At 53.3% G+C, this 24,696-nt stretch overlaps 10 protein-coding genes across 10 annotated transcripts; 7 read left to right on the top strand and 3 right to left on the bottom strand.

Moving 5' to 3' along the window:
- Positions 1 to 1,088: 1,088 nt before the first annotated feature.
- PG994_001778 (uncharacterized protein) lies at positions 1,089 to 5,072 on the top strand (the record flags this gene model as incomplete). Its single annotated transcript, XM_066853187.1, has 3 exons — positions 1,089 to 1,336; positions 1,912 to 4,441; positions 4,470 to 5,072. The coding sequence occupies 3 exons, from the start codon at positions 1,089 to 1,091 to the stop codon at positions 5,070 to 5,072; spliced, it is 3,381 nt and encodes a 1,126-aa protein (XP_066721328.1).
- Positions 5,073 to 8,036: 2,964 nt separating this feature from the next.
- PG994_001777 (uncharacterized protein) lies at positions 8,037 to 8,321 on the top strand (the record flags this gene model as incomplete). Its single annotated transcript, XM_066853186.1, has 1 exon — positions 8,037 to 8,321. The coding sequence occupies one exon, from the start codon at positions 8,037 to 8,039 to the stop codon at positions 8,319 to 8,321; it is 285 nt and encodes a 94-aa protein (XP_066721327.1).
- Positions 8,322 to 10,449: 2,128 nt separating this feature from the next.
- PG994_001776 (uncharacterized protein) lies at positions 10,450 to 11,481 on the top strand (the record flags this gene model as incomplete). Its single annotated transcript, XM_066853185.1, has 1 exon — positions 10,450 to 11,481. One exon carries the CDS (start codon positions 10,450 to 10,452, stop codon positions 11,479 to 11,481), a length of 1,032 nt encoding a protein of 343 aa, XP_066721326.1.
- An 882-nt stretch (positions 11,482 to 12,363) lies between these two features.
- PG994_001775 (uncharacterized protein) lies at positions 12,364 to 13,210 on the top strand (the record flags this gene model as incomplete). Its single annotated transcript, XM_066853184.1, has 2 exons — positions 12,364 to 13,016; positions 13,102 to 13,210. The coding sequence occupies 2 exons, from the start codon at positions 12,364 to 12,366 to the stop codon at positions 13,208 to 13,210; spliced, it is 762 nt and encodes a 253-aa protein (XP_066721325.1).
- Positions 13,211 to 14,522: 1,312 nt separating this feature from the next.
- On the top strand, positions 14,523 to 15,455 carry PG994_001774 (uncharacterized protein; the record flags this gene model as incomplete). Its single annotated transcript, XM_066853183.1, has 1 exon — positions 14,523 to 15,455. The coding sequence occupies one exon, from the start codon at positions 14,523 to 14,525 to the stop codon at positions 15,453 to 15,455; it is 933 nt and encodes a 310-aa protein (XP_066721324.1).
- Positions 15,456 to 15,872: 417 nt separating this feature from the next.
- PG994_001773 (uncharacterized protein) lies at positions 15,873 to 16,136 on the bottom strand (the record flags this gene model as incomplete). The annotated part of the gene is made up of 2 exons (XM_066853182.1): positions 15,873 to 15,963; positions 16,030 to 16,136. 2 exons carry the CDS (start codon positions 16,134 to 16,136, stop codon positions 15,873 to 15,875), a joined length of 198 nt encoding a protein of 65 aa, XP_066721323.1.
- A 955-nt stretch (positions 16,137 to 17,091) lies between these two features.
- Positions 17,092 to 18,180, top strand: PG994_001772 (NmrA-like family protein; the record flags this gene model as incomplete). The annotated part of the gene is made up of 2 exons (XM_066853181.1): positions 17,092 to 17,958; positions 18,076 to 18,180. 2 exons carry the CDS (start codon positions 17,092 to 17,094, stop codon positions 18,178 to 18,180), a joined length of 972 nt encoding a protein of 323 aa, XP_066721322.1.
- A 396-nt stretch (positions 18,181 to 18,576) lies between these two features.
- On the bottom strand, positions 18,577 to 20,576 carry PG994_001771 (major facilitator superfamily domain-containing protein; the record flags this gene model as incomplete). Its single annotated transcript, XM_066853180.1, is given in 7 exon segments — positions 18,577 to 19,072; positions 19,128 to 19,581; positions 19,601 to 19,849; positions 19,945 to 20,004; positions 20,098 to 20,207; positions 20,262 to 20,323; positions 20,388 to 20,576. The coding sequence occupies 7 exon segments, from the start codon at positions 20,574 to 20,576 to the stop codon at positions 18,577 to 18,579; spliced, it is 1,620 nt and encodes a 539-aa protein (XP_066721321.1).
- Positions 20,577 to 21,504: 928 nt separating this feature from the next.
- On the bottom strand, positions 21,505 to 21,757 carry PG994_001770 (uncharacterized protein; the record flags this gene model as incomplete). Its single annotated transcript, XM_066853179.1, has 2 exons — positions 21,505 to 21,646; positions 21,714 to 21,757. 2 exons carry the CDS (start codon positions 21,755 to 21,757, stop codon positions 21,505 to 21,507), a joined length of 186 nt encoding a protein of 61 aa, XP_066721320.1.
- A 360-nt stretch (positions 21,758 to 22,117) lies between these two features.
- On the top strand, positions 22,118 to 24,273 carry PG994_001769 (uncharacterized protein; the record flags this gene model as incomplete). Its single annotated transcript, XM_066853178.1, has 4 exons — positions 22,118 to 22,586; positions 22,647 to 22,772; positions 22,831 to 22,985; positions 23,029 to 24,273. 4 exons carry the CDS (start codon positions 22,118 to 22,120, stop codon positions 24,271 to 24,273), a joined length of 1,995 nt encoding a protein of 664 aa, XP_066721319.1.
- Between the last annotated feature and the right edge of the window lie 423 nt (positions 24,274 to 24,696).

Raw genomic sequence — 24,696 nt, 5'->3', positions numbered from 1 at the left:
ACGATGACACGCTCGTATATATTCACGCGTTGAAGTGTCGAATACCTCGGATGGACCGTGCTGCTGTACGCTAGCAAGGGGGGGGAGCCGAATACTTTCGAGACCGTACTGTAGCTCTACCTCCATTACCACTAGCTGCTGTGCTACCGGCCAGGTTCTGAGGTTCCCTGTTCAATATTTTCCAACATTTCTCGAGTGGGTAGCGGACGAACGAATCGTAGCAGTACAGTATCGACAGCCGGTAACATCAATCCATCATCCTTTTTCTGGGGACGACGGTGCGAAGGACGCTCCCGTTCCATGCATCAGAGTCTTTCCACCTTTTTTTTTTCTTACATCCCACCACCAGAGTGCCTGCAGTATTTGTATTTGATGAGAAGTAACGAGGTACTTGCATCTGTACATACCTTATGTAGATGCGTACATTCTGCCTCCAGTTCCATCCTACTTTCCTACGTCAATACCATTCAATCAGTACCTCACATCACGTACAGTGGGTGTTGTCTTCACTGTCCACTAGACAACATCCTTTCCCTCCCTCTGATCCCCCATCCACCTTTTTCTTTTATCTTTATATTTGACTTTCGCGAATAACAGAAGAAGCAAGTCCTGGGCGGTTGAATCAGAACAAGTCGGCTAGCGTCTACGCACGTGCACCTAAAAAAGCCTCCCACTACCTTGGAATACCTTATTATATGCCTCTTTGAATACCTACTTACTTATTCATCAACGACGACCCTGCCAGTCCATATAATCCAAGACCCTAGGTTGGCGGAAATCCGCAATCCTTGGATAAGGTTGGCCAGCAAAACCCAGCGTTGTCCCAATTCCGCCGACCCACCCTGTCGATGTATCGCCGGTCAAGGTTGTAAACTGGAGCGTGAAGGTACAAGCCTCCTGGCCTGGACGGGTTATCCCGACTGCAGCAAATCAATAAATAACAATAAATAGCCCAGCGCATCCGGGATAGCGAAGTTTTTAAGACATAAGGAAAAAGAGTAAGGAGATCTGGAATCCCGCTCTGACTCGAGAGAGACGAATAATACGACTGCCCTTTCCGTCAATTCCCTCGCGCGCAAAGGGCCACTATGGCGACTCTCCCACCACAGCGCGAGGCCATGCAGGACGACAACGATGCGCTAAACGATGGACCTTCACCAATGTCCAATTCGCCTGCACTCTCTTCGTCGCCGATGCCCTGCCTACAGCCGCCCGACTCGACTTTTACCCCAGTCTCCATGGATAGCGAAAATGTTGCGGCGGGCAATACCGACGGTGGTTACAGCGACAGCAAAGCTAGCTGCGACACGAACCCGGAAAATTTGGCTGTCGGAGGGTCCCCGAGTACAGCCACAACCCGTTCGGGCAGCATCAATGCCTTGATCCAATCAATAAAACCTACAGCACAAGCCACAAGCGTCAATAAACATGCCAATAATGAATACGATCTCCTTTCGCCAGGGGACCCTTCGTCGCTTTCCTCGAGTCCACAATCGGGTAGTGCAACAAGCCCAGCGTCCGTTGCAAGTGTTGAGGAAATAGACAAACAGGATTTACCTTCGCCGGATGCCAAAGTCACATCAACGAAAGGCAAATCTGCGTGCAGGGACAGCCACGCCAACGCCTCGACTCGAGCTTCCAAGGCCCCAACGACTGGCCCCGTCCTTGATCGAGACCCTTCTCTCCCAGTGCGGAGCTCTCTTTCCATCAAAGACTTTCCCTTGAGCGAAAGCAAAAACGAGCAGAGCCTGCATTACCACCATCACCATAATAACTATCAGCAGATACAGTCGACCCAACAGTTCCCCCCATCGTCAAGCCAAAGCCGTTAATACGCACCGCTTCGACCAAGAGTACCTCTCTGGTACACCCATCACCCAGCTCGAGGTCCCGTGCCAACTCCTACGCCAGCAACATTGCCCAGCTCGAAGCGAAGGCGGAGAAGCTGTCTATGACTTCGTCCATCGAGGACGCTATTCGAGATCTCCACGGTGAACTCAAACGAAGCGATAGTCGCCGATCGTCTATTTTGGCTGCCAGCGTAGCCTCATCTGCTGCAGCCCCTATCCCCGACACTAGCAATACCGCGCCGATCAGCAGGCAAGTGTCCCACGCGAGCTCAATTCTCGAGACGAACAACGCAGCCCGCCACGGTGGCTACTCTCCTGCGGGCTACGTGATGTCCCCGAATAACTCTTTGTTGTCCAACTCAACTACTCGATTACGTTCTGGATCTGTTTCGAGGATGGACGCGTCGGAAGCCGAGCTAGCCCCATTGGCTCTGGCTCGAAATGGCCCGGGAAAGACATCAATGCGGAGTGTCAGGTCAACGTCCAAACCTCCGGCCTTGACAGGTATCGCCGAGCTGGAACCTACCACGCTCACATCCGCTGCTATGGATGCAGCCGACAAGCTGGAGGAGTTCCCAGAGGAGGAAGCAAATCTGGGAGTTCCGCCACTTGCCGACGTGGATCGTACTCCCAATGCGAACGACTATGGATCGTCATCTGTCAATGATTATTGGGATCAGGCTTATTCCGAGGCACAGAAGCAGCCTCTTAGGAGCCCGCCGCAGCAGCAGCAGGCGAGGCCGGCTAGTCCATCCGGTTCAGCCGGTACTTTCGAGCAAGCTGAACTAGCCTTTGCTGATTTTGACGGCTCCCATTGTCCGCCCGATCAAGAGGAAGCGGATGATTTCTTGCCACCTCTGCATGGTATAGATATGAGTCTCGAGGTGCCCGAAGATACTCCTGGACGGCCAAGGATATCAAGGCCGACAGCCCCTACTGTTCGACCCAAATCGTACATGGACCCTGAGTCTGGACAGCAGATGATGTACTACCCAGCGCGTGTGCCTCTCATGCTAAATCTTCCGCAGAAGCTGTCCAAAAAGCCCAAGGCCAGCGAGCGGAACAAACGCAGGTCTCAAGTGCTGAGCGCTATGCCAGAAGCTACACGACAGTCTGCTAACTGGCTCCCGGAAGTTATTCCTGAGCCGCTTCTCGATCCACTGGGTTCCGGACCCAACTCAATTCTTGGTTCGCCATCCGTGCATCCTGATTCCGATCCATTATCACCACGCCTGGCCGAGAGCAATCTGGATTTGACGCTCGGGTTTCCCAGCGAGTCGGAGGCGCAACCGCGTCCTAATCCCCAAGGAGTCAACCAAGAGGCGCGAAAGTCGCGCCTGTCTATGATGGGTATGTCGGTTATGGACCCATCCGACAAACGCAACACGCAGATGTCGACTTTCGAAGCTCTGCCACCACAGTTGCGCGCCAGTGCATTCTTCGACCTGCCATCCCAGTCTCCCGCACTAGAACTCAAAGGCGGTTCTGCGTCAGCCACATTAGACGATATCTTGAACGCCTCAGCCAAAGCACCGGTATATGCATTTACAGATCATGCTTTCGCTGGTCCTTTGGGTCACAAAGTCTATGGAAATGAGAAGAAACGTAAATCTCACATGACGCGCACCAGCTCTGCCACTGTTTTGGGTGTCAAAGAGGTGAAGGATGTGAAGAAACGAAGCTCGTTTTTCCATCTTCGAACGCCTAGTAAGCTGAGTATCAGCCAAACACCTAGCAAGGAAGCCAAGAAGAATGCTGTAGCAGAAGATGATCTGGATCACGAGTCGGATAATGAACGAACTAAATTATCCGGCTCTATCGACGGTGAACGTGTGCCGGAAGCGGATGAGGATGATGACGAGGAAGACGAAGAAGAAATCGACGAAGAGCTTCTTTACAACGGGCCACCAACCACTCTTCTTGCTGAGCTCCAGATGCGGAAACACCAACAGAAGCTGCGAACGCGACCCATTGCACAAGCATACCCCAACGGAATGCATTCTACACTACTCGAGTTAGACACAGTCGCGGAGACGGAACGCCGGAACCGCAAGGGCAAGAAGATCAACCTTGCCTGGGAGACGCCCGATGACGGCGCAGATGATGACGAGGATGAGGATCTTCCACTTGGTCTTGTGATGGCAAAGAAGAATGGAATCCACGATGCTCAAACCGTAATCGCTGAAATGAATCGACCCCTGGGGCTGATGGAGCGTAGGGAGCAGGAAGAGAATGAGCCACTGAGCCGCCGCCAAGCCCGACTTCAAGGCCGCAACCCAGGTCCCATGACCCAGCGCAAGACTATGACGTCGCTTGGTGGTGCTCTTGGTATGGGCGGCGGATTTGGCTTTTCCCCTTCCAACTCGCGGCCGGATCTGTCAGCACCCGCTGATGATGAGATTGAGGGTGAGAGCCTAGGTGATCGTATGCGCCGACTGCGTGCCAAAGAAGAGGGTGATGACCTTCTCCCTCGTGCCAGACCTGTCAGCACGGCATTCTCCACCGAGCTTCTCAGTCAACTCGGAGACGCTTTCAAAGAGGAAGATAATGCCGGACCGCAAGACAAGGGCAAACAGAAAGCTACGACGCCAGTGGAGGAAGAGGGAGACTCTGGGGCAGCGCCGCCGAAGGCTGCAAGCTGAGCGTGAAGCCCGTGAGCGTGAAATGGGCGCTGGTACCACGCTGAACTCAAATATGCCCCCTCCTGGTATTATGCCCAGGCTGGATAAGCGGCATTCTCTCGCCGACGTTCTGGGCAACAACAATTCCTCTCGCAGAGTCCTGAGTGACCCGAGGATGGAAGCGGAACGCACCCGCCAGGAGGAGGCTGCTCGCTTCCGACGGGATCAGGAGTCAAAGCTGGCTGCCCTCCGCTCGCAAATGCCTCAAAACTTGAGCTCGGCTCAGCTGCCTCGCTCTGGTGCGTTTGGTGCCGGGCAGTTCAATGACGGCACCGGGGGCACGGGCTTGAATAGGCACAGTCGTGTACCCAGCTTTGTGGCCCCGCAACAAGCACCCGGCATGGGCATGGGAATGAGCGGTGGTGCGATGCAGGGAGGCATGATGGGCAACAACTACAACGTGGCCGGCTATGGTGCACCAACCGCCGCTTATGGCATGCCGCAGATGCCTTTGCAGATGAACATGATGCCAATGACCATGCAGCAGCCTGGACAACAGCACGACATGGTGGATCGCTGGCGACAAAGCATCGTACCTTGATCACCACATCGAACCCAGCTCTTTTGAACACGAAAACTTTTGGTTGAGCGACCCTGGGCGACAACTATGTCTTGTGCCCTTCTGAATATACAGCTTTGGTCTCTTTTCTATTAGCGTGGCATTGTCTTGGTGTTGTTTGATGGTCGATATACGTTGCGTATTCGTACAACATCGGACGCATATCGCTCTCCGTGTCTTTGGTACATAATTGCATAGCGACGTGGCGGGAAGAGGTTTTGTTTTTAATGTTCTGGTTCACACTGGATATACGCGGAACAAGTTAAATCACTATATACTACATACTGTAATACTCGGCGCATGTTTTTTTATTAGAAACCCTCCATAGAAGGACTCACGGATATGTATATACGCTAATACTTGAGATATCACGGCCAGGAAGAGGATAGAGGGAGCCGGTGGAGAGGCGGTGGGAAAACCTCGGAATACTACCAACCAACAATTATATTCTAATATCTGCAGTGTCTCCGAGTCATCTACGGATACTTCGTAGTCGTATGTCCCACCAAGCGAGCCCAGCGTCTCACTATTTGGATTGCTTGAGGCCCGAATTGGTTGAATTCCATTGCTACATATCTTGACCGTTGCGCACAGCGCACGAATGTTTCACTGCGCTGCATGCCAAGTTGGCTGTCAAGTCAAGGCAATACACCTGTCACTAACCTTAGTGACATGACGCACATGAAAGAAGCATGTGAACTGGCCTACAATGTCTCGCCCTCTCTTCCACTCTCTCCCTGAGGTCTCGTTCGGCTAATTGCGGAGAGAAAAGGCCCGGGTTACGGAGTAGAAGAAGAAGAAGAAGAAGAAGAGACGAATCAGAAGGTGCGGGAAAGAAGGCAAACAAACCCTGGCCAAGGCAGCAAAAGGGATGGCATCTCCAGATTGCATAACATATATGGTGGGGGGCAGTCATAAATCTTCCCGTCGTGTAATGCAGCTTTCGCATCGATGAGTCTATCTATCTACTAAATAGACACCAGGTTTCTTCATACGCACAAGTACAATCCGAGTGGGTTATCCAACCACTGCTCAATACGAGAAAGCGTTGGCTAGGGAATGAGAGACGGAGGAAGATACAGGCCAATCCGGTTGGTTGATGATGCCCGGCTAAAGTTTCGGGACATATGAGCGTCAGCCACTGTTCACTCTTTGCGAAGAGTCCAGTCAGACAGACAAGTTTGTTGAGATGGCAGCCCGCGGCATCATCACCTTTGATCTGGCCGTTCCCGTGTTGGTGCATGGTATATGCACTGAGGCGCGATCGACCAGCTCTCTTCGGCTTCCCACTCGATTTGATTACTGATGACATGTAAACAAGTAGAGTGGAAGGGCCCGGGTGAGTCGCACACGACAGATGAGCTTTCATTAATCTGACAACACCCCATCGTCAACGGCCTGTAGGTTACCTAGTGGTAGGAGAGGGGAGGCAAGCCCTGTGGGGTTGTAGGGGTTGTAAGCTGGCTTGGCTGGTAGGCGAGGGGGCCTGGATGAGTCTAGCGTACGGCACAGCGCTGTAGGTTAGTTCTGTTTCTTGATCCTGCGGCCTGCCACCTCACAGGATGATGCAAGCCATTGCCTATCAAACCGCGTATTTATATACATCGGCAGAGTTTTCGAGTTAATCTCCAAACGTTAATATGAAACTAGACAAACGGCCGATCCATCTGTATCATGTGCATGTTGTTTTCTTGCTTTCCCGAATTTGATTCCCTATTCTGGAAAACGGGACCATTCGGGTGTTGCCGTGGGATGCCTCCAAGCCCACTTCATTAATCAGTAAAGCAGTCACCCACGAGACTACGACGTTGTATAGTAAGTAGTAGTATCCTAGGGACTCTTTTCGGAAGTCGGAAGTCAGCAGATTGAGATCGCAAAACACCCATCGTCTTCCATTAGTCGGTCGGTCAGAAAGTCGGAGAGATAGGCAGACCAACGGAGAAGATCACGAGTACATCAATCCCCCACCAAAACTAGGCTGTCCTCTTGCAAGTTCAGTGGGAGTACTCCGTACACCGTACACACAACATTATGATCGAACCTGCATTAAATAAGGGCCCCCCCTACTGGCCTGCTCGCCTACGACTAAACCTCAGATCCCCCTCCAAGCTAGCGGAGGTGGTCCCGATGCATGTCTTAGGTGGGGTGGGCTCATCACCTATCAACAGAGTTCATCCATCTTGTCATCTATTTATTAATTCTGTGGCATGACAGCAAATTTGCATGCCTTTTTAATTTCTTCTCCTGCGAGGCGACAACCTGCAGCTCGACTTAACGAGGCAGAAGCAAGTCAAGTCGGTCCGAGGCTTGGCCCAAACGACCTTCAACTAGCCGTTGCCCGTCCTACTCGGCTTTAAGGGTCATTTCTCACCCATCTGTGGTTGTTGGTATCAATCACACACGCTCGACCCCCGACCCAGTCAAGCCGCGAGAAATAGAACTCGGCCCAAATCGACCTGTTCTCATTCTCTCTCTGGTCTATTTCTCCGCGGTGTAACAGAACGGAGAAGACGAGCCAACCTCCCAAGAAACAGGGCGGCCCCGAAAGGAAACCTTGGTATAACGGCAGGCTCCTCAGCAATGCAGCATCCCTGGGCCCAGTTTCTCTGTCAGAATAAGAAACCATTATTGTCCACTTCACCCGACGTCAGCTCAGCAACTTTTGCTTCGCAATTCACTCCTGCGCCCGTAGCGGCTTTCTCGTCGAGCGGGGTGGGAAATCCTGGGTGAACAGAGATTGCCTGCTTTTCCGCTCAAGGTTACGCAGACCAGATTCGAAATTATCCCGCCGTTGCGGCCGGGATTGCCAGGCCTCATTCACATTACCACAAATTCAGCATAATCTCTATTGCGCCAGGCCCTCTGCCACTGTCTCCGTACGGGAGAGACAGATACATATAGCGCAGCAAATCGCCCCAACTGGCTGGACCAGGAACAAGAGTAGCAATGTGTCGCATGGTGGTTTTCACCGGCTCTTGTATCAAATGCGGCCGCTATTTCACCTGGAACGACCTGACGCAGGAGCTGCCTTGTCTTGAGGCCAAGAACTCGGGCGTGTTTGGATACTGTCAGAGAGGGGCTTACACCGACGAGCACCAATTCGACCAGGAGTGCGACGCCTGCGCCGAGGACGAGGACGAGGGCGTCGGCGACGTGGATGCGCGCTCGTCCGACGGGCGCGCAGGCAAGGACGAGAGCCATCGAAAGAAGAAACGCCAAAGGACAAAATGAACGGGGGAAGGTGGTGAAACTCATTTGTCTTACTCGAGCCAAATTGAAGATACCCCCGAGAAGCGGTCGGCTGCTAATGATGATTTAATGCTATATATTGTACGATATTGTCTTGTTCGGTTTTGGCTCGCGCCATGCAGCAGCTTACGAAGAAGTAGCTTCCCAGGCTCTCATCGCGTGAGAGCCGTCTGTCGATACTTAGGATCGAATAGATGTGATTCTATTCAGTTACATCAGCCCCGATTCAGATTACATACAGTCATATCATACTGAGAAGCCTCAACGCACCCCGGCGTTGTCAACGAATACGCGACCATCGTAACTCCATTGTATGGAGAGAAGGAGAGAAATCGCCCGCCGCGGACAAGCAGTTCTTTCCCCCAGTGCGAAATTACCGGAGTAAGGGATGAAGGCCGAAGCATTTCTCGATATGCATTTCTCCGTGCATCGACATGTGTTTGGTCTAGTTGGGCATGCGGCATAGAGCATCTGCTCTACATCGTTTCAATGCAAATATACCTACTACTTCTCATTCACGCATTGCTTGGCACTGAACACATCAGTCAGCTACTCACATCTGAGCCTTGTTGTAACTGTAACAATGACACCCAAATACAACTTCAGATGTAACGATGCTTGGAGCCACCTCAGGTGGTTGGGCATGGATGCGGGAATCGATCTTTCTTTCCCCCATGGGGTGTTTCCGAGTGGATTTCCATCCCCGTCAATGCCGATTAACGTACAATTGATTACTTACCTACCCACAAAGCAAAGCATTCGCAGCAAACACAGCAGACTTGTCGTCACATTCGGATGGGGGATTGGCGTAGACTGAATCAGCCCTCGCTTGCAATCGTGTTTGCTTGCTCGCTCTTCAGTCCCATCACTGTTTGCTACTGCCGTTGGCGCCGCTGGATCTTCTGCCTGGTCCTTCCTTCCTTCCACGCTGGAAGAGGGAGGACCAGAAGCGACTCTACCTACTTCCGACTCTTCTCAAATTCTTCTCAAATTCTTTCACCGGGGCAATTCAGCAAAAGTCCAAGCGTCGTGCCAAATCTCGGTTCTTATATACCCCCTGCAAATAGGTACAGTTGATCCTACTCCATCCCTAGTAGCCACTGCGGGTTGCTCGTGACTGGTCCGACGATCTGGACGAGAAACAAACAATGGAGCATCGTGCCACCACGAGATCGGGTGGGACTTTTCCTCTTTCTCGGGCGAGAGAGCCTATATACGAGCCCTTTATTACGGAGTATCGCCCGTCTACCTTTTACACTCATGAATGCATAGCCATGATCATTGCCAATCTATAGGCCTTGGTCCACAGTTGAGGGCAGCGCTGCGGCCTCCCTCCTGTACCTCCTGGATCCCTCGACTTTGGGCTGCACTGACTTGTGTCTATCCCGGTCTTAGCCATGTGCTCCGCGCCCGGAGCCGCATTTCCATATGCACCCAGGCACGCACCGACCTATGTAGTAGCTTGGCAAATGTGGGCCGCAACCAAACTCGGGCGACTTGCCATTAAGTACTGGCTGCGATGCATCGCCCATTGCTTGAGATTCTATACAGAGCAAGGCCCGAAAGTTGTCTTCTGAATGAAAAAGAAAAAGAAAAAAAACTCGCAGTAAGCCCGCCTGGCTTTCCTGTAAGACCAATGTAGCGATTCTTTGCTCGCTCAATTGATGCAGTTAAGAGGAGCTATTGGCAGGGTTGCGACAGATAGTCCTGGAGGCGATGCCTGATAGGGAAAACCAACCCCGGTCAGAGCAGGCTTTGCGAGATTGCAACTGGCATGGTACCTGAACCGGGATAGGCAACCTAGGCGACTCGCGAAAGTAACACACCATCACATCGCCCGAAAGGTGACGACCTTCTCCTGGCTCCTCCGCACTCCTCGCAGTCTCTCTCTTTTTCTTCTTTTTCTTCGTCCCTCCTTTTTGCTGGCGCGCATTCCTTGGCGGCCGTCCGATCATTCAACAAATTTCACATAATCACGACCACGGCGAACGAGGTCAGGACTCAGAAAGGAGACCAATGGGACCCCGACAATGCTAGTTGTGGCATTTCTATGGAGAAGACGGACCGTCTAGGCGACCCGCCACTACCTGGGGGCGGCCGGCCGGCGGATATGATGAGCACGCCACAACCGCCAGCGCCATCGCAGCCGCCGCCCGTGGCCAAACAACAGCAATTGCCCCGTCAACAAACGAAAGAAGTTAGATCCCCGCCGCCAGCAGCAGCATCGGCGGCGGCAGCGGCGGCAAAAGGAGGAGCGGCGGCACAATCGCCGCCGGTCGAGTTTCGAGGCTTCGACTTCTTCGCGAAGCGCGAATTCAATGAATTAAAGACGGCCTCGGAGGCCTACTTTGCCCCAGCGGCCGCTGCCTCTTCCAGGGCATCGAAACGGCTGTCCCGCGCGTTGGGCCCCGCGTCATGGCTGCGCGACCCGACGCCGCCCGAAGTACCGCCCGAGGGCTTGCCTCCCGCAGAGGGGCGGTTCCCCATCCCCATGGGCGGCAAGAATGAACTGCCCTCCTTGACGACCGCATCCGACACGTGGAGTAGGAGGTCAACGACAAGGGTCTGCGGGCTGAGGAGGTCGAGACTCTACATGCTGATCGGCCTCTTGGTTGGGTTGATTCTTATTGCTGTTGCTATCGGCGTGGGAATAGGGGTTGGGAAGAACGCATCTGGGTCATCGGGTGCCGCCGGGGCCGTGTCAAGCGGGGCATCTTCTACCTCATCAGATCCCACGTCCACATCCATCGCGACGGCTACCACTAGCTTAACATCCACAACTACCGCGACGGCGACGGCCAGTCTGACCACATCGTCGACCAACCCGGCCGCCACGGCAGGCAAACTCGACTGCCCCGCCGCCAACGGGACGGAGTACCAAGTTCCTGGCTCCAACAAGCGCTTCCTCCGCGTCTGCGGTGTTGACTACAGCGGAGATAGCGGGGGCGTCGACCTGAAGCAGGTCACGACGCAGAGCATGCTCGACTGCATGACCAACTGCGCCGGCACGTACGGGTGCACCGGCTGCGGCTGGGGCTACATGGAGGGTGACTCGGGCTACGAGCACCGGTGTTGGCTGAAGAGCAAGCTTATGAAGTCCCACGAAACCGATATTAATTGGTCCTTTGCTGTATTACTTTAGAGGGTTTATTATTATATCCCTATTTTTATTTTTATTTCTAATCATTCGTCTTTGGAACTAGGGAGGTACGAAGTAAAAGGGGTGGAATAGTGCACTGTAATGCCAGCAAGCGATGGAGTTCAATGGTAGCAAACAGTGCCGATCCAACTCGCACGCGTTCCTGAGAAGTTCGTGATGATCGTGGCGATGATAGATTTCGCATAGAGCGAGAACTAATGACAACGCAATGCCCGTCGACTATCAAGAGATTATAGGACTCGACGTCGAGGATGCAGTCCTCCTGCTTACCGGCCTGGCTGTTTACTGGAGCTTGACGGTGATCCATCGGCAAGAGGTGAGGACAAGTGAAAAGAAAGGGCAGTCTCTGGATCAATAAGAGATGTGCCCCTTACGCTTCGTTGAGTTCCATTGCGATTAGTATCAGACAATCCCTTGCTGGGGGTCTGCGAACAAAACTTGAGGGGCTGCGAGGGCAGATGCACCTGGAGGGAGCCGCAGGTGAATGATAGCATGATACCTCTTCTTACGACGAGAAAGGAAGATTGTGATACCCGTATGGCCATTCCTAGATCTGGGGTCAGAGGGTGAGAGCCACGGCCCACACCATCCTGGTTCTAGACTTCATATTCGTCCCAATAAGATTGGGCTGATGGTGGTAACGACGATGCTGATCTCCCGCCATCCCATAGTTCTTGCCGCACGAGCAATGTTCGTCCGATCTCTGGCGATGGGACATAACTTGACACGTGAATTGTCTCTGCGCGCCTCCTCATCTCAAAACTCATATCTTGACCGCAGCCGCCTCCAATCTGATCTCTTCATTCAACTTCATCCAGTAGCCATCCATTGCGAGAAATACGGTTCCAACGCAATAGGGAAACAATGGCGCCTTTCAAATCAAAAGCAGTCACGAAGCCTACGACAGGAGGACGATACAACTTAAGGAGAAAGAAGCGCATAGCGGTAGCAGCAGCAGCGGCAGTAGCAGCAGCAGCAGCAGCAGCAGAGCTCACGCTGGAAGAGGAAGCCGAGCCCGAATCTCCCCACGTGAGGGAGCGACAGAGAAGTGAGGCCGAAGCCAACGGATCGCCGCCTGTCTCTCCCTCTTCGGCGGCCGAGAGCTCTGATGCGGGTAGTAGTAGTAGTAGTGGCAGTCCTCTCCCTGACATCAGCCATATCCGCCTAGACGGCGAGGAAGACGACGAGGTGCCCATCTACGACACCTGCGACGAGGTCCGCCGGAAGATCGACAAGCACCTCCGACGGACGCCGGGCCTTACCCAAGCCGGCTTTCGCCGCACCTTGTTCGCGCAACTGCACAAGCCCACAGGCAAGGGCATCCAGGCCAAGCAGCTGTCCGACTTCCGCCGCGCCCGCGGCTCCAGGGCCGGCATCCGGTCGAGCGTGTACTACGTCGCCTATGTGTATTTCGAGAAGCTGCGGCTGGCGCGAGGCGAGCCTGAGAGCGAACACCATGAGATGATGGAGGACATATACATCGACGGGATCGATCGTAATGTGCACAGTGGGACGCGGTAAGTAAATACCTATTTAATAGTGTTATTAGCCCTCTTTACTGCCTTTTCCTACCCTCCATCATAACCGTGAACGACCCTCTAGTCCTGGAAGATGCACTGCTCACGCTTCGAGTTACCATAGCTTCATTATCCCGGCCGAGAGCTTGATTTGCTTCGATGAGTTTGGCAGGACAACAACGTTCTACGACTAGGGTGGCTCAGTCTCACTGGGTGAACCTGCTGCAGGCCAGAATAGGTTCTCTATTGTTCTATGTATTACCTTGGAGCAGGTGATTTGGCTCACGGTAAGTAGATGCAGACAAATGGGAGAACCCTCTTTTTCTTCTTAATTCCTTTTCTGGAAGGAGTCACAAAAGGCCAGGCATCTGGCGTAGTGTAAGATAGTTTCACTATGATATGGAAACCGGATTGTAGGAGCTCCAGAATGGTCGGGTCAGTATTGTTGGCATCTAGGCTACTTGGGATCTTGGCTGAAAATTACGCATGATATTACTTCCAAGTCTGTATGTTTATTTCCGGGTGCATTTATTAAGTCATACGCACAACATCATGTATTAGTCCAGAACAGGGGGAGGGGGAGGGGGGTTCAGGAGTGTCCTACGGTGTCCACGGCCGAGTCTACCTTACCATCGTCTATCTTCCTCAGTTTGTGCAGTCATTGGGCAGCTACCACACTGTAACTCGTAAGAAGGCGGGTCTGAAAGGGGTTGGTGATAAGATATTTTGCAGCATCCCCTATACGTCTGAACTCTATATTGTCCCGAGTGTAGTACCCGACCATACATTTGACAACACAAATCATGCAAAGAAAACCTCTTGGTCCCTTATTATGGTTGTCTGTAATATTGTGACGGGCTTCACTACCCAAATAGCCACCCTTTTCGATCCACAGCTACCTCTCTATACTACTTCAAGTTATTTTCTTCTTATTTCTACGAATAGTATATAAACGTCAAAATGGAAGCCAATAGTATGACTCCAAAGTGTAAGAGGACTCAAATAGGCAAAACTCAAGGAGAACGTGGTTAAATGTTTTATACTTTAGCTGTTGGGTGGATGACCCCTATTCTTGGTAACACTATACGGTCCTGCTGCCTGACCCAAGTTTCCAACGGCTATTACAGTTTGGCTTCGGGGAAAGTTTTCCACACTACAAAATTCATATAAACGATTTCTCTCTGCTCCTTCTCGACTTCGAATTTCAAAGTATTCTACATACCCATCCAACCCGAGTCTGCTCTTCAAGCCATTGGCTGCACTGCTTCGACCATAAGCCTCGATCTGATACTACAGAGAACACCGAGCCTATTCTACTACTGATACCGAGAAACTCTCGTCACACTCCTTTCGGGCTATTATCAACTTCTGTTAGACCATACCCATCTATCAGCCTTCATTTTCGAGCCAAGATCCAACTACCCATCCACAACAGCAACAATGTCTTGTCAAATCGAAAACACCGCTTCGGAGTTCCCCTGCCCAGACTGGGTTTACGATCCCACCATGCTACTAGAAGATCTCAGCTTCTATATGGTGGACATTATTACCAACCTACGCACCATAGATCGGAAATACTCGCTCCGGAAGGCCTGGATCGGCAACGATCTGAGCACCCGCGAGCGAGCACAGGCAATCATGCAGCACATGGAGTACAAGCCCTGGGTGTCCGACTCCAAGGAAAATTTCATGGTTCGCCTTAACACCTGCATCAGGCCCGACTTCATCGAGGAGCGCAATGACCAGGTGCAACACCTCTACGGCCTCGCCCTCTCGGGGGTCTCCCATTTCAATAACGGCTATGGCAAGGCCGAAGGCCTGCAGATTCGTCTTGAATTCCGTGCTTTCTTCGAGACTGTCCTCTCTCTCATTCTCACACAACGCTCAACAACGGTCAGCAGTAGCACCAGCAGCATCGAAAACAGCCGGGGTCCTTACTGGGGGTCCTCCCCGTTGGATTCTCTCATGGACTCGCCGCTCATGCAAAAACACCGCAAGCAGCAGCAGAAGCTCCAAGGCAACATTGTTTACCACACAGAGCAGCCAAAGGGGATTACTCGGTTCCGACGTCGACAAGAACCATCACAAGAGCCAACACAACCGGATCATATAACGTTCGACCTCGGGCCACAGCCACAGCAGCAGCAACCCCGAGAAGTCAACGATAGTTGCTACGTAGAGCAGCCGACGGGGAATACTTGGCTCGAACGACACGGCATCACCGCCACCTACGAGCCCAAGCCCAAGAAGCGACGCGGTGCCTTTGGGCGTCTGTTCCGGAAATTCAACATGTGGCTCTGCTCTGAGAGCGTTACCGAGTACCGCATGCGTCGGGGCGGGTTATCGGCAATGGACGATGCCAGGCCCAGGGGTGACATGTCTCCCCGTCCCGGAACAGAAGAGCGATACCCGGAGAGAATTGTGGGATCTACCAGATGAGCTGTAAGGGAAGTGACTGAGTGGGGAGGAATCGGGCGGCGACCCCGTGTGTTTGGCACCTGTTCTCATCATATCGAGAAAATCTCGGCATAGCTGTGCTCATGGAGTTATTTGGATGAAAGGTTTTGGAGACAAGTGGTTCTGTTCAGGAATGATGAGAAGAAATCTGGCTTCTATCCAAGATGGAAGAGTCATAATAACACATGTGTAAAATAACAACAACATTAATCACACCCAAATCAATGGTGCTATATCTCTGTCTGTCAAGTGTGCTTGTGTTGGCCTCAACTTCCATGCCTGTTGCTGTAATAGAGGACAGACGATACGAGTTTGTAAACAAGTAATTGCCAACGGCTGGGTGGGAACTCGTCACTTCTCTGCTTTCGAAGACCAAGCTATCTTGCACCTCCATTCCCGTTACAAGTCCATGATGAAGTCGATTACGGCATTGTTATTGTTCTTGGCCTGTCTCTCGACCAGCGCCGCGGCCTCTTCGCAGGCCTCAAGCCTCCGTCCCAGAACGAACAGTCCTGTGCGCACTCACTCTGGCGACAGCTGAATAATTCGTGCTTACCTAAATAACAGGGGATCTGCACCGGCATCAACCTCACCGGCACGTGTGAAGGGTATGTGTTCAATACGCGCTACTGCTACACGCTGCCGGCCTTCTTCCTCGGACATCTCACATTATTCATTGGAAAGGCGGGCACGTCGTGTACGTTCTGGGAGTGAGTCGTGACCGGCCCCCTTCGCATCAAAACACATACTCTCCAAAGCCTTTCTCTCCTTCGATATCCGATGGCTAACTTGGTGTCTTCCAACCGCCCACAAGCTTCGTTCATCCCGGCTGTAAAGAGTATACCGCTCCCACGAACGGCTCTACACCGGTGCTGGACTTGACGGCGTACCACAAAGTTTGGTACGTGGCTTGTGTTGAATGCGACACCTGTCTCTAAGGGAACGAGTGCGTCTCGTTTGTTCCTGGTCAGTCTCCAGCAAGCAACAACCCGAGCTGGTGGCTGGTAGGATTCAGGTAGTCGGCGTAAAAGCGTACCCGGCCCATGATAAAATCTAAAATGATTTGAAATCCATATGCTTGGAACTGTATCGCTTATACCCCGTATATCTCGAGGCGTTCTGGTGTGCTGCGTATCACTTGTTGGTCATACTACTCCTTCAAAGGCATTTACACAACCAGGAAATAAGAGAAATCAGGTTGAACAAATACCCGGCATCTCGGCCATCGATAGGCACTTGAATAAGGTTAAAACAGTAGGCAAGATGATGTAGGTGGTTGGTTGATCGTCTCTGCCCCCGTCACACCGTGGACGCATACCCCACATGTTCTCTGGTTTTCGGTCCCGAACCAACGGCGCTACCTCCGGACCGGGCCTTGGGGAAACGCCAGGATGACCTCATGACAGGTGTCCCCCATCGGCATCTAGAATCAGGAGAACTGCCGTTCATTACTTTTCAGCTAGAGACGGCCCGCGGGCTAAATCTGTCCCGTCCTCCGCTACCTTCTCTCCAGTCGCTTCACCTAGTCACACAGCATCGCTCGGTCTGATCTGAGACCTGTCACCACACATCTCGGTTTTTACCAGAGAAACCACATACACCCCAAACCAGCAACAAGATGAGCAGCAGCCCGCGCACCTTCCTCATCGTCGGCGCGACCGGCCAACAAGGCGGCGCCGTCCTAGCCGCCCTATCCAAGCTCATATCGGCTAACGACAACAAGGCCACCCCTCCCAAGATCCTCGCCTTGACGCGCTCCGCCACGGACTCGCACAAGGCCCAGGCCCTGACGTCCAAGTACCCGGCCCTGGGCCTAACCGTGGTGCAGGGCGACACCAAGGACACGGCGCCCATCTTCGCGGCGCACCCGGACATCACCGCCGTCTTCCTTTACACGACACCGCCCAACGAAGAGGCACAAGCGCTGCCACTGCTCGAGCACGTTTTCTCTTCTTCCTCCTCTGCCAGAAAAATCCAGCACATCGTCTTCTCGTCCGTGGACCGGGGCGGCGACGCCGCCTCGTGGGAGAACCCGACCGAGATCGCGCACTTCAAGTCGAAGCACGAGATCGAGCTACGGCTGCGCGACCTGTGTTCCTCCTCCCCCTCACCCATCAAGTACACCATCCTCCGCCCCGTGGCCTTCATGGACAACCTGAACCCGGGCTCCCTGTTCGGCCCCGTCTTCGCGAGCATGTGGGCGACTATGCCGGCGGAGCGGCCGCTGCAGGTGGTCAGCGTGCGCGACATCGGGCTCTTCGGCGCCAAGGCGCTGCTGGCGGGGCCCGACGACGCCACGCTGGGTTCGAATCGTGCTATTGGGCTCGCCGGCCAGGAGCTGCGCTTCGAGGAGGCGCGCGACGTCTTCCGCCGGGTTGGCGGCGGCCAGAGGGAGCTGCCGCAGGCGCCGTGGATTGTGGGCAAGGGGGTGCGGTGGGCCATCGGGGAGGTCGGCACCATGTTCCGTTTCTTTGAGGAAAAAGGGGTGAGTTTCAACAGAGAACGCACGCCGTCCACCATGTTCTCCTTTCCGCCCATGCTTTTCAGATGAGGCGTGACTGCAAATTGAGGCCAATTTAGAAGCTAATCTACATTCCTTTAGTATGGAGTTGATATCGAGGCTCTGCGGAGGCAGGAGCCAGAACTGCAAGATCTTGAAACGTGGTTGAAGAAAAGCAGTAAATTCGAGTTTGACAACGCGGCGTGAGATTGCACTTGTCAATGTGACGCCCCAGAAGGTCAAGTAGAAGGCCATTATCCGTTCAAAGGGGATAGCGGGATTGGCACATTCTTGTACTTGAATGAGTAAATTAATGCAGCTTGTAGGCGGATCATAATAGCGCACAATGTCAACGGTTTATGGATTAATAGGTATCATTTGTTCAACTCACCTATCACTTATGTGCTATATGGGGGTAGCATGAGAAAATCGTAAAAGCAAATGATCCACCATCCACTAAGCTGCCCTGTATCTGTTCTGGCTTTACTTACCAAGTTCGATGGAGGAGCCAGCACCATACGCATTGGTGCCCTCGATTGGTCATGCCGGAACACCCGTGAATGAATCCTCCACGAGCAAACTCCTTGGAATGCTTGGCATCATTCAGCTGCTACGGCGTCCGTACGGCTCGAATGGGAAGATGACGCTGATGATGGCCAAGCCGGCGAACAGAGCCGCGCAGACGTAGATGGGTGCCGTGGTGCCCGTATTCGCGGTAGTCCCCACCACTGCAGAGATGATACCCATCACCCGATTGCACGCGACCGCGATGCCGTTGCCAGTCGCCCGGTGCGCAGATGGCAGTACCTCGGGCGTGTAGGCGTACAAGGTGCCGTAGTAGATGTTGAGGCAGAAGCCAATGGCGCAACTGAACCCGACGTTTTGCGCCGGCGTGCTCACGGCGGTATACGCGAAGAAGAACGTCATGGTGACCAGGGCCCCGATGGCCATGGTGTACTTGCGTCCCAGGAGCTTTTGGTTGCACATCCACCCCGCCAGCACAGGGCCGAAAATGCCTGACACATTAGTGAGGGCGTAGTTCCTCCACGTATCGTACGTGCTAACCCCCTTGGTGGCTCCGCGGCTCTCCAGGTATTGACTAGAGATATACAAGTCAGCATGCCACTTGTGCAGTATAGAATCGGATACCGTACTTGAGAAAGACGTAGAATAATGGATAGGCCAAACCTATCAGAGTCCAACTGAACCAGACTAAGCAGGTGGACAGGGCAATCTTCCTCGTCCCAAACAGGCCTCTTAGATGGACGGCCAGTTCGCCCAGAGAAGATCGGTTCTTGCTATGCGTCGATCGGATCGTGCCACATGCCTCCAGCTTTTCGAGGGTCAAGGAGCAGGGCCGATTATACTTGGTTGCAAGGGCCTGCAATCCTTCGATGAGCTCCGCATCTTCTCCAATGCCCAGGAGATATTTGGGCGTCTCCTTGAGTCTGATGACGGTGATTCGCAATACAGACATGACGAAGACTAAGGCTCCAGCCGTGAACATGGTGTAACGCCAGCCCCAGTTCGATGCCTTTGGGCAGTTATCGACCGAAGCACAGTTCCACTCAGCGGGAACTAGGTTCAAAGTTAAGCAGACGGCATGATCTTCAAGTTAGGAGCGTACGAACCAAGAAAGCCCCAGGCAATGAAACCGGTGATGGCTTGCCCCAGACCCCCCAGCAAGCCATGAAGGTCAATACCCATTGCTTGTTGGAGGGCAGGTACTCCAGGAAGATGGTGGTGTCAAGAATCAGATTACCACCTCCGCCGAACCCGACCAGGGCAATGAAGAAGCCAAGCGATGGCCAGTTTGGAGCAGCGCCAGCAACAATGGCAGCTGAAGAGCATATGAACAGAGATATGTTGAAAGCCCCTGATTTGTACCGTCAGCACCAGCTCTTGAGGCTTTCACCAAGTGCATGGTGGAACATTCAGACACCTTGGTTCTGTTTTGGGAGAATCACTTACATTTACGTCCGATTATATCGGCACTCATGCCCCAGAAGATGGCTCCAGTGAGCATACCAACTAGTATCCTCATCAGCTATTGTGGTACATGATATCATGTATCCTCTGTCCCTAGTGATTTGAAAAAGTGACAATGGGATGAGCGTGGCCTACCGTAAACGGAAATTGTCAAGCCAGCTGAATATCCCTTCTCCCCGAATTCCTTGAAAGCATAAGTGGAAATGACTGACTGCAGGAGCAAAATCAAGGAATCTACGCCGTAGCTGGAATGATGAGATCAGTGTTTGTACTCTCGCCATCGTGTAAGCGGCGCATACCCAAAACCATTGAGAACGAAAAGCTTCCAGTGGTAATTAGTCCAGCCAATTTCGTCAATTGCCTATAGGTAGATGATGGTCAACCCCCCATACCTATCATGCCGGCCACATTTGCGCAGGACGTACATTGTTGACGAGATGCATCTTCATGTTCAATGCTGGGTCGAGGTCTTGGAGGGCTAGGATATCCTCGCCATCGGCCATGGCCAATGTGTTGTCGCCATGCGGCGAGCCCAGCTTCTCGACGTCGGCATTGGCAGCAGCATCGCCGCGTGGAACACCGTCCGGCGACGACTTCTTGTCGATAGACGCCATGGCCTGGATGAGGCCAGAAGCGAGGGGACAAAGAGCAAATAGAAACTATTTCTTTCTTTAGGTTGCGGCGCGAGGTTACCACTCAGATGAGTGGAGGCTGTACCAAGAAGGAGATTTGATGCTAGGCTCAGGATGAGGGTAAGGGATGGGGTAGGTAACGGCAGGATATCGTAGGAAGATAGCGGATGAAGCGATTGAGTTCACCGATAGCGGTCGCTACCTACCTTCCAGAATCAGTTAAAGGCTGGTCCATACCGAAGGTTGTCTCATCTCTGAAGCACATAGCCAGCCATTGATCTATCTTCATGCAGGCAGACAAGGTAAGTTCGATGAGATGGGACCCGTCTCCTTCAACGACGACGAATGGGAGACCTCGGCTGTGTAGCTTCTGCTAAGGTTCATCTGGTATGATACATATGTACGATGGGCTGCGAAGTATGTACATGCACGTGTACCACGCGATCGCTGGTTAACAAATTAAGTAGGCAGAGTTGATTGGCAGATTCCATGCCAATACCTACACTTTTTCTATTGGGCACAGACCCAAACCCTTCGAATCAAGAGTGTCTAGTGCGGAGTGGCCAGCCATGGCCAGCCAATGACGGAGACTCCATCTATCTCGACTGCACAACCCACGCACGCGACTATTTGCAAAAGAGGTGCGGTTCGCGTGGGCAGAGTGATTGGACGATGAAGTTAGCAGACGATAGATGCTACAAGTAAGCATAAGAATGTGTAAGTTAGGTCGTGGCAGAAAGTTGAAACCCGGGGCTTAAGCTAACGCGGGATTAGTTGCTCTGGACTCGAAAGTGCCTCCTTCCCATCTCAACATCATCTGGACGAGGAACTTCTCAAGGAAACGGGCATATACTTTTCAGACCACGTGCTTCCTGTCTGGCAATTTGATCAAAGCCCTGAGCCCCAGCCATTAATCATCCTTGGCGTTGATGTCAAGATTGGGGAAGGAGCCGGTCGAATTACCTCGTGCTGAAATGCGCGCCGTTGATTGGTCTCCCGCCACTGCTCCACCGTGGAAGCCTTCGATCGGGGGGCAGCCAGGTCCATGAACACTACATACCACTACTACCTCCTTACCAACACACCGGTAACTTGCTGGGTTCTTTCATACATACGTACTACAGCGAGAACTCGTCGAGGAACAGCGTGCCCAATTCCTGCATCCCGTCAGCTACTATCATATCTGGCATTGTACGGGCCGGCAGACGAAGTGATGGAATTGATGTGACACCCTCCAGGGGTTGCATGCGTTGCTCTCCAGTTGGCCAAATCACATCATAGCCCAAAGCAAGCATGCCAACCTTTTCAAAAGTATCTGCATGCATCCAAACAGAGCCTGGATGCAGATCTACAGGGACACCTGCCCAATCTGCTTAGCTGCCATTGTCATCGTTCATCGATGACGAGGAAACCATGCCCACACAACGCGACAGGACTGGCCGGCCGGCCTATATAATGGGAGGCCGGCCAACACCCTTCTCAAGCAGCGGCCAGACTCATCGCCAGCCATCCGTCTCGAAAAAATGGTCCGTTCAGTAGATGTCGCGCTCCTGTGCGGGGCCGCTTTCACCGGCAACATGAACTACAACTCGCCGTCGCTGCACCATCCCGCGCTGGGGGTGTCCATCAGCAAGGTAGCCCGGCGGACGACTCCCAATTCGCCCTGGGACGCGGCCAAGCTCAACTTCACGCACGGGGTGGCGTCGGGCGACCCGTACGACGACTCGGTCATCCTCTGGTCCCGCGTCGCCCCCATCGGAAGCGACAACGACCGGAGCAACGTAACCGTCAGTGGATACGTCGCCCTCTATGACCACGACAATGAGGCCTATGTGGCGAAGAGCGATGCGCCCGTTTGCGTGGATTGGAAGATCGGCACGTCGGAGAAGCTCGAGGGAGAGGCGGTCGACTCGGGAAGGGTGTTAGCTAGTTCGGATGTCGACTGGACCGTCAAGGTCGAGGCGAAGCGACTTAAGTCTTTCACGACTTATTGTGAGTGAATTCTAATCTTCTTAGAGATAGTTCGTGGCAGCATAGCTTATAGAGGAGCAGACTACCAATTCAACGTGTGCGATTCGAATAACGCGTCTCCTATCGGCCGAACCAAGACCATTCCTTCGGTAAAGGACAAAGTCACCACTGCGATCAAGCTGGCAATCTACTCTTGCTCCAATTCCCGTGAGTCCCCTAAAGAAATGAGCTCCTTACCTGTGGTAGCAACTAATAACCCAAACAGCGTTTGGCTTCTTCAATGCTTATGGTAATACCGTAAGAAAGGACTCGGTCGATTATGTCGTTCATCTGGGTGACTACATCTACGAGTATGGCAATGGTGAGTATGGCTGGGGCGACTCCATGGGGCGTATTCCCTGCCCACAAGCAGATCTACTCGTGAGTTATTTCTCTACGCCTCTCCCATTGATATTCTATGTAGTGTTCTAATTCAGTGGATTTTAGGCTATACGACTATCGTAAGCGAATCGCCACCTACAGAACAGATCTTGATTTGGTGGCGAGCCACCAGAACTTCCCATGGATTCCCGTATGGGATGACCACGGTAAGACCATCTCCCCAGATCCTAACGCTTTCTTTTTCCCATCTTCAACCGAGCTAACGACTACAACAGAGGTATCGGATAATACCTACCGCGATGGTGCATCCGGGCTCAACAACACGGAGCAGTCCTTTGTCAGCGATGGTGGGGTATCTGTGGACCAGCGCAAGATGAACGCCGTACGCGCCTACTTCGAGTGGATGCCCATCCGCCAAGTGGACATGGACGACAACCTGCGCATCTGGCGCCAGTTCAGCTTCGGCGACCTGTTCGACCTGCTCATGCTCGACACACGCCAGTACGACCGCTCCATCACGGACTTGTCCTGGAACACCGAGTACGTGGCCCAGATCGCCCAGGACGCGGGGCGGTCCCTCATGGGGCCACGGCAGGAGGCCTGGTTCTACCGCCGGCTGCGGGACTCGTCATCGCGCGGCGCCGCCTGGCGGCTCGTGGGCAACCAGATCGTATTTAGCCGCGTCAACGAGTCCGCCGCGCTCGGGGCCGCGACCCCCTTCAACGGGGACGCCTGGGACGGGTACCAGGCGAACCGCAACCGCACGCTCGCGACGCTGTACGACGGCCGCATCAACGACACCGTCTTCCTGGCCGGCGACTCGCACGCCGCCTGGGTCAGCGACCTCGTCTGGCTCGGCGAGCACGCGTACGACGCCGCCACGGGCGCCGGCTCCGTCGGCGTCGAGTTCGCCGGCTCCGCCGTCAGCTCCCCCTGCCCCTTCGGCCAGAACATCTCGATGGATGCCGCGGCCGCGGCGTCGGCGTGGCTCACGGGCGCCAACCCGGAGCTGCAGTGGCAGGACTTATACTACCGAGGCTACTACGAGCTGAGCATCGGCTACGACGCCATCAACGCCTCCTTTTTCGGCGTGCCCACCAACCGCATCCGCCAGGGCTACGAGGTCTCGCTCGCCAACTTCACTTTGCTCAACGGCGAGAACGCGTTGCATCGATCTTCTTCTTCGGAACTTGGTGGTGTTGCCGCCGCTGCTGCTCTGGGTGGCGTGGTCGAGAGCGGGAGCCTCAAGGGGGGACAGGTCAAACAGACGAATTTGACGCATGACACTGCTACGGGCGAGTACCTTTTTTACAACGGAGCTTATTGAGATGGTTTTTCTATTGATGAAGGTCAAGCCTCGCAGCATCGATGTCCCATAGAAAAAGAAAAAAGACGGCGAATGTATGTCTTGCGTTATAATACTAATTCTGATGAGAATACTGTCAAACAAATTTTGGGACTCAGCAGTTGCCTCAATGTCCATTGCCCACAACGGGGGAGCCTCAACCACTGCATGGGAATAACGTTTTGGTATACCAGGCCCGAAGATCTGAATAGAGTTCATAACCAATAAACTGGTGAACCATATTATGGCTGTTGTCTCGTCGTCGAACATCATCGGGCCCAACATCAAGATATTTCCTTTTCTCATTGAACGTATCCTTGATCATTGACACTTCACGTAGACCATCACGGCTGAGATGACCGAGACGATGCTATCTTTACGTGACGTGAGGTGAAGGGGTATCTG

This window comes from Apiospora phragmitis (assembly GCF_038363925.1).
Source record: "Apiospora phragmitis strain CBS 135458 chromosome Unknown utg000002l:1.0-5516284.0:1.0-5523493.0, whole genome shotgun sequence".
In the NCBI taxonomy this organism is placed as follows: Eukaryota; Fungi; Ascomycota; class Sordariomycetes; order Amphisphaeriales; family Apiosporaceae; genus Apiospora; species Apiospora phragmitis.
Note: the sequence above shows the minus strand (reverse complement) of the source record. Positions and strands in the feature narration are given on the sequence as shown.